General features: G+C 46.1%; 1 protein-coding gene across 1 annotated transcript; it reads right to left on the reverse strand.

Annotated features, from left to right (window-relative positions):
- On the reverse strand, positions 1-7,763 carry PXMP4 (peroxisomal membrane protein 4). The gene is made up of 4 exons (XM_074843006.1): positions 7,512-7,763; positions 7,044-7,106; positions 6,270-6,468; positions 1-5,263 (listed from the first exon to the last, which is right to left on the reverse strand). The coding sequence occupies exons 1-4, from the start codon at positions 7,637-7,639 to the stop codon at positions 5,000-5,002; spliced, it is 654 nt and encodes a 217-aa protein (XP_074699107.1). The 5' UTR covers positions 7,640-7,763; the 3' UTR covers positions 1-4,999.
- Positions 7,764-8,012: the final 249 nt, after the last annotated feature.

Genomic DNA, 8,012 nt, shown 5'->3' on the forward strand with positions numbered 1-8,012 from the left:
AAGAGGAAAAAAATAGGATTTTATTATTATTATAGAAAGCCCAGTATTATAATATTCAGAGTTATTATAGAGAAATAATCTGCAAATGAGTTTGGCACAAAGTCTTGGATTGATGTACTTCAACTGCACAAGAAGTCAATTCATAGTGGACAACAACCCACTGCCCCCTCTTTCACACATTTTAAAACCAAAAGCGGAGACATTAATTCCTACAAGCATTCTGATCAGTGTAATAACAAGTTACCTGAGTTTATGCTCTTAACTTTATTCTACGCTGTCAGAAAATCAGGGCCTGGATTACACAGCAATTATCAACACAAAATATATACCAAAATCAGAGGTAATAATGCTTGTATTATAGAGCATTTAATTTGTTTTTCCCCCTCCTCATCACCAGTCTCGTAAGGAAATGAGGCAGATGAAAATTCTTCTAAGTAAACAAAAAAAGTTACCCCCTTCAACAATCTGGTATGAAGACACAGGTTGAAAATTCAAGATTAGAACCCCTAAAATATTAACAGCGGCAGGCAGACGTTATGCTGGAGAGCATTATGCCTTATTTTCTCTCCTCCCTTATCTGCTGGATTTCAAAACCAGCATCAGAAAACCTAACACATTCCGCTCAAGTTGGCATGATCCTGGAAGACAAACACAACCTGACAAATAGGAAACAGCATGGGGCTCGGGGTATTATCCAAAGGTTGTATTTGTGCTGATGCAGTGAAAACGAGTTTGAGTCACAGCAGTTTCCCCTGTGTGAGGGTACCTGCACGGGGTTCTGGTTACTCCACTGGCACCAGCCACCCACGACAGCTCCCAGCCAGCGTGCACAGGGGACCCTCTGCAGTCACAGGCTGTCCCCGTGGACACCTCATTTTGGTCTAATTCAGCAGCAGCCAGAGAACATCCTCACACTTCTACCTGCCACCCAGCTCGATTTAAAGCAGAGCTTGAACTACTCCACCAGGGCGAGAAAGTCTCGCAGCACCAGTATCACAGCTCTTCTGCAGCCTCCCCCTCCTGACCCAGCTGCCCCGCGCAGGGCTGGTGACCGGGACAAGGCAGGCTGTCACACTGCCAACACCGGTTCATCCCTTCCAGCAGCAGCCGCCTCCCTAAGCGCTCCTCTGGGGCACTAATTGGACGAGCACAGGTCTTGCTTTCAGAAATATCCTCCCCTTAACCGAAAGGATCAAACACACTACAAAAAACCTTAGCTAAACCAAATGTCATGCACCCATTTAATTTTCACCTTTGTTAAATAATGTAATTGTCCCGGAAACGGTTCTTCAGCAATCCTGAGAGCCAGCACTAGCATAGAAGCTGTCCTCCAAAGAGAAGTGAAGCACAGTGGGTATGCCAGGGCAGCATGCAGCGGCAGTAAATAACCCTGAGCTTGCTTTGTTCCTTCATAAAATAAATGATTAATAGCTCAGTATAGGCAGTCTGCTATTCAAGGCTTGCTGAAAACTTTTGATCGGTTTGATTCATTAACCTTTAAAACTGCCTCTAAACAAGGCTTAAAATCTGAAGGAGAGACATAATTTTAAAATGAACACTTCAATTTTATCCAGTAAACCTAATTTTTGACAAACTGAGCTAAGCATTGAGACACTCTACTCCTCCTTAGAGGCACTCAGCATCTCACGGTCAGGTGTCAAGGAAGAAATAACAAGGGAAAATAAAGTTGATGTAGACAAACAAACCCACATTCATCTTAAAATTCAAAACCATAGACAAACAAACCCACGTTCAACTTAAAATTCAAAACCAACCAGGGCTGGGGCGAGAAAATGGCACTCCTTTGTGATTCTTAAGCATTTGGCCGATTCGCAGGTGGCTTCCCAACTGTCTCTTTATTTCTTTTGGTTTTAATGCTAATAAAAAAGGAACACAAACAGGGGACTCAATCCCCCACACAATGCACTGGGGGAGGGCAGAGAGTGTAACTTATGTATCCGAGAAGTCTGACTCAGACAAATTACTTCTAGTTCACTTCCTTACTACACGCCCGCATTGTTCCAACACCTTGGTAGCATAAGGGGTTCATCCCCAGCTATCTGGTCACAGGAACAGCAATGCAGACTAATGCCATTAAAGAACTGTTCCAATTACTTCCCTGGGGAAAGAAGTGACTTGCAGCTTAACGTCCTGCCCCAACGCAGCAGGAAAACCAACCGCCTGCAAACACCCAGCTAATGGCTGCTGCTCTACGGGTCCTGCTCCCGGGATGAGCTGCAGTTTGTCTTCCAGGGATGGCAGCTGGTTCCTGGATCAGAAGTACAGATGGTTGGAGGCTCAGGCACAATTTGCTTTGAAAGTGAGTTTGGTGATAGATTCCCAAGAGAAAAGGGGCATTTTGAACCAAGGACTGTTGGCCACTGCTGCCAGGTTGATACTAGAAACTTGCTATTGGCTTGTTTTTGTCATCTAGAGAGGACTGTAGTATCAAAAAGACAGGACAGGTCACTTGTCCTTCATGTGCCCAGAGAAGTGCTCCACGAGCAGCCGTGTGGTTGCAGTGGTGGAACTCCTAGCAGAAGAAAATGATTTTGCCTCTAAGGGAATCACAAGCCTTTCTCAGAGAAAGGAATGCCAGCTGTAAATTAAAAAGGTTAAAAACTTCTTACAGACACACAGCTCATATAACCAGCCTGCACCATCTTTTACTACAATAATTGTACATGGTCAAGGATTTGTCAGTCTAATAATTTTAGGGAGAAATTCTCAAGCCATAGCTGTCAGATTGTCCCATCAAAGCTTGTAGGAGTTCAGCAATATTAGCAGAATACTAACATTCTTATTTGGAACAATATTGAGGCTTCTGACAGAAAAATAGAGTTCTGCACTGGTGCTGCTTCAGATATGCAGCAGGGGTGCAAATGAAGATACAATGTTTATAAAGAAATCAGACCTCACCTGTAGCTTCAGTATTTTTTCTGTACTTGAATCTTTAAGCTTATCTACACCAAAGAAAACATTTAACTACAAAGAAACACACCCAATTCCTAACTTCTATAGCTTTCCTGGGGTCTACCTGATTAAATTTGAACACCAATCAGCATTTAAGTATTCGGTACAGACTGTAACAGCAGGTGAAGTTAAAAGTTAAAGGTACCACAGACAGTTATTATGGCAAAGCAGTATCTTGTCTTTTGGGCACCAAACATGAGTACGTCGTGGATTTGCATGGCAAGAGCACAGAGAAGGTTCCACCTCTGCACTGCAAGATCTCACAGGGAATGTAGTTGGACTCAGCCTTAGATTCAGTTCAAGAGCCAGAAGACTCTATTCCTACTCCACCTGAGCCACTCAGGCTTGATTGATGCAATTCAATCCCAAACATCGCAGCACCAGACAGACTAGGGAGAGGGGAACATTTCACTCTCCCTCTTGCTGACACAGAGACTGGAAAAATAAAGAGCAAAGTGGGACTCATAATATGTGTAATAGTAATACAAAGATCTTAGGAGGACAAGGAAAAATGACTTAAGAAGAAATTGAGAATTTTTTTCTACTCAGAAACTACCTGAACTTAAATGTACTGTTTCAGTCATATCATTGAATACAACAAATTGCTAGAGCCTGGAGTGTAAAGAGACTTCAAAAGACAATGAAGAACAGCATCAGTGGGATTATGACATGACATGGTCAGGTCAGGATGGAAAAGCAGATGGGTACAGAAAGAGAGCAAACAAAATAGTCCCAACTGAGCCAAAAGGGAACAATTAGCACAGGAAACTTAACGACTCTCTTGCAAATATCACCACATAAAACCACTGCATCAGGAGTTACTTTAATGTACATCATGAAGGGAATGGTATAGTGTTATATGGCAGTGCAAAGTGCTTTGCACTATTAATAGTTTGAATTTATTACTTTTAAGAACAGAACCTGTTTTTCTCAGCTATCTAGTCAATCTTCTGTTCTGTTAAAGCCCAGTGTGTGCTGCACTACTCCTGGGGCTCAGCAAGTGTATTTTTAAGAGGAAGATTCACTCACCTATTCACCTGTGGCCTCAACCTGACTCAGCAAGCCTACACAAACTGCAGGTACATTCAAGTTTCACTACAGCTAATACATGCCACTGCTGTGGAGGGTAGATTTGGGACCTAAGAGAAACCCATGTGCTTACCTTCCACCAAAATAAAAGTGCTTGTTAAAAGTGTTGCTCGTTTCTACATATAAAGTACCCAGCGTGATATCTGAAGGCGTGCAGTGCATCTCAGTCTGTTTTCAAAGGAGTTTAAGTTGTGTAACTGTTTTTGGTATTTAGTTCAAGCAGCTTTTAAAAACTTTACATGTAAGTTTAAAATAATTACAGGGTATTAATTAGTGCACTCTGCAGAGGGACAGATTCAGCTCAAGTGCATGAAAGAAACCGAGCAAACCCAGTCCTTCCAAACCGGATTTACCAGGCTTGTACCAGACAGCCTTAACAATTTTAGTCTCAAACATCTTATTGTCTCCCTGAGGGAAAACTCCAGAGAAACTCTCTTAAGGAGCACACAGCTGTCCTTGTAACAGATTAAACAAGATTTCCAGTCATCCACAGAAATCAAGGTTATGTCCCTGCTTTCAGACCTGAGCAGGTCCCCCGCTCCCATCACACTACAGTGAGCACAGAAAAACCCTTCTGTCTTGCAAGCACACAGATGATTCCTAGAAGAGTTTTTCATGATTAGACATACTCTCCAATTACTGTCAGGCTGACATTTTGTAAGTATGTTTAGTTTCTTAAAAAACAAAAAAACCCAGAGCCAGATTGTAGGGAAAATAAGGCCTCTCCTAAAAAAGACTGCAACAAGTTTCTGTGGAGTATTTACTTGCTCTAAACAGAGCCAAGACTAATCAGAACATTTTGACCAGGACACAAGAGGCAACTGCCTGACAGATATTAATTTAAAAAAAAAAATCACCAGTCAAAAGCAACAGAATAACCTTTTCCCTTAGCTGCCAAAAGGTACCATCCCATTCAAAGGTGTTTACAATGAACCACCTACTTGCTGTCTGTCGTTCTGTTATAAATGAGAAAGTCAGAAATGTCATGCCATACATCACTATCTTCATACAGGTAGGTCATGGAGGACTGCAGAGAAGGCTGCAGAGTTTGCCGGTGGTATTCAAAGAGCCAGAGAACTGTCCCCCATAACAGAGCAGCGATGAGTGGGAAGGGATCCCGCTTTGGCTGTGGGACATAGCCCTTTTCCACCGCCAGCCGAGACAAGCCAAACAGCACACGAGACAGCAGGTACATAATGATCTGCATGAAGAGAAAACCCAAAGGGCATTAGGTAAATAACCTGACCAGATATACTAGCCGGTTAAGTGATTTTGAAGCGATAAGCTAGGCAAGAGGAGTGGAAACAATTTACCCAACTTAAAAGCAAACAGGCCGTAGGTTCACATATCAAGCAGTCTTTATAACTGGAGATGTTTGTGTCTTCCCTACATTCTCAAAGTCCTGTGGCGCTGCTGGTGCTTTAATTTAGTAATCAAGTTACACTTCACGCAACACATCTCTGCAGTTGCACAACTTTTGTTGTTGCTCAGTTAATACTACCTCAGATGCTGCTGCTACTAGAAAGCCAAGGAGCCGCCCTGCTAGCCTGCCAGGCGGACACAAACTGGGTAGTCTGGACACAGCCTAAAACCAGACCGAAGGGATGCTCTTACAGGGCATTGCATAAGTAGAACACTTTTGATTAATCTGCATCTGTGTGTTTTACTGACTAATCTGTGACTGTGTGTTAACAACCAGGTTGAAATCAAATGGCCCCTGAGCAGCTTTTGTCAGTTTAACCAGTTTAGTTAAGTGTAGCTCAGTAACCGATTATGCTCTACACTTACAACATTCAAGCTAAAGGGTTTAACCCTGCGAGTGGGCAGACCAGGAGGGCACACAGCTAGTTACCACAGCTCAGATCACAGGTGGAGTAGCCCAAAGCTTTGGATTGCATGACTGCTGGCCTTCTGATGCAGACAAGTGTAGCTCCAGAGGCAAACCTGGGCTTTTAGTGCTCAAACTGCACACACCGTTCACGGAGGCACACAACCACCTCTAGAATTTGAGTGCAGAGCGGCCAAAACAAGAACTTATGCGAAGAGGAATATGGTGATATAGTAATGCTACATGGTAAGGAACCACCAGAAACATGCCAGGCTATACCAACCACTTCCCAGCACACCATCACCCATCTGTTGTGTTTTGTTTTGTTTTTTTTTTCTTTTTTTTTTGTGTCAAGGAAACTTTCAATGAACGCATTTACCTGGTTGTTGATGGGATTGTTCTCACGGAACACTAGCCAACCTCCAATGCAGGCTGCAAAGAAAGTATGAAATGGAATTTTTTTCCCCTGTAGTTGGGACTGCAATGCCATCAGCCCCTTGTAGGTGAACACAAAATATGCCAAGTTCCGGGAATGAGTGTACGTAGCCTGAGCAATCGATTTCAATTTCTCTCTTAAACTGAAGAAAAGAAACAGACAATTAGGAGAGCAAAAAGGCAGGATCACTGCAGCTACTGAGCCTGGACACTACACCCCTCTGGCCTGCCCATCTAGACTGGCAGCTTGGGCACCCCAGAGAACATCTTGTGAGATGTGAGAACACCTTCACCTCTGGCTCACCCATCAGAACACAGACAGCGGACTGTGCTTCTGTCAAATTCTATGACTAGTCAAGCAGCCTTTTATAAATTTTTTTGCCTAAGTGCAAACCTCTGGTATAAGTGGGGAAAGCCACAACGCGCACTGCTACAGTTTGACTCAGTTTGACTTCCCTTATATGAACAGAGTGGAGTGCTGCTGTGTGCATCTGCTAATTTCTCCTCTTCCCACTGGTCCTCATCAACCATTCTAAGAGTGGTCAATCCCTATGACATATTTGTGCGTGCATAGGAGTTGTCCTGCTTAGCTATCAGAACAACAGGCTATGAACATGGCTCATGTACCTTTTTAAACCTTCTAGAAACATGAAAAATTGAATGCTTGAATGAAAGCGTTCTAAGCAGTAACACAGAAATACAGAACTAGGGTTCATACCTTCCGCTCTTGAATAGGAAAGTCATCACCAGGGCATGCGGACCACGAATTTTGGCTCCGTAACTGCAAAAGCAAACACATATTTCAGAGTTTCGGTACCATACTATCAAATGATTCTATTTCTATTCTACTGACAGCCAAAAGATGCCACTTAAGCAACCACATCTTACTTCTAAGTCATCCCAGTGGCAGCAGCACACCAAACCAGAAGGAGCCCAGGCCACAGACTTAAGAGAACATGCACCCCAATAAGCCAGGCCCAAAACGGACCCCAAAAGCAGCTGAAACCTCGCCTACCGGCAGGGGAGACGGAAACGCCTCTCCCGAACCTCTACCACAAGAGCCCTTTACAGGCAAGGAGGGCACACGGCGGCCTTCCCGCGGCCCTCGGGGCGACTGGGCCCCAGGGAATCGGCATACACCGCCCCCCGCGCCCCCTCCTCCCCTCAGCCGCCGCCGCGCACTCACACAGCCCCGTTGCGGAAGCCCTTGAGGACGGCGAGCGCGGCATGGTAGCGGCGCTGCTGCAGGAGGGCGTTGACAGCGCGGAGCAGAGCGTGGAGCGGAACACACGGCGCATCCCCACCACCGGCCATGGCCGTAGCGCCCACCGGCACCGGCCCTCGCCGCCAGCACCAGGCACGCTTCCGGGGGCGGGGCCCCGCACGCCGCTCACATAGGCTCCCCGGCCGTCCATCGGCGCCACCTTAACCGCCCATTGGTGGGGAGCGTCTGCCTCGCAGCCAATGGGAGCGCGAGGAGCGTCCCGCCCGTCCCCGCCCGCTGAGGCCGGCGGCGGGGCAGCGCTCGCCGCTGGCGGCCCCGCGGGGCGGCGCGGCCCGGCCCGGCCCGGCGCGGGTCATGGGGCCGGGGCTCCGCGGGCCCCCGCAGGCGTCTCGCCGGGAACCCGAGCGCGGCGTGTGCAGCCGCCGGGCGGTTCCCGCCCCTCTCGGCGGGGCCCGGCCTCCG

The sequence above is a fragment of the Strix aluco genome, chromosome 17 (genome assembly GCF_031877795.1).
Source record: "Strix aluco isolate bStrAlu1 chromosome 17, bStrAlu1.hap1, whole genome shotgun sequence".
NCBI classification, from domain to species: domain Eukaryota; kingdom Metazoa; phylum Chordata; class Aves; order Strigiformes; family Strigidae; genus Strix; species Strix aluco.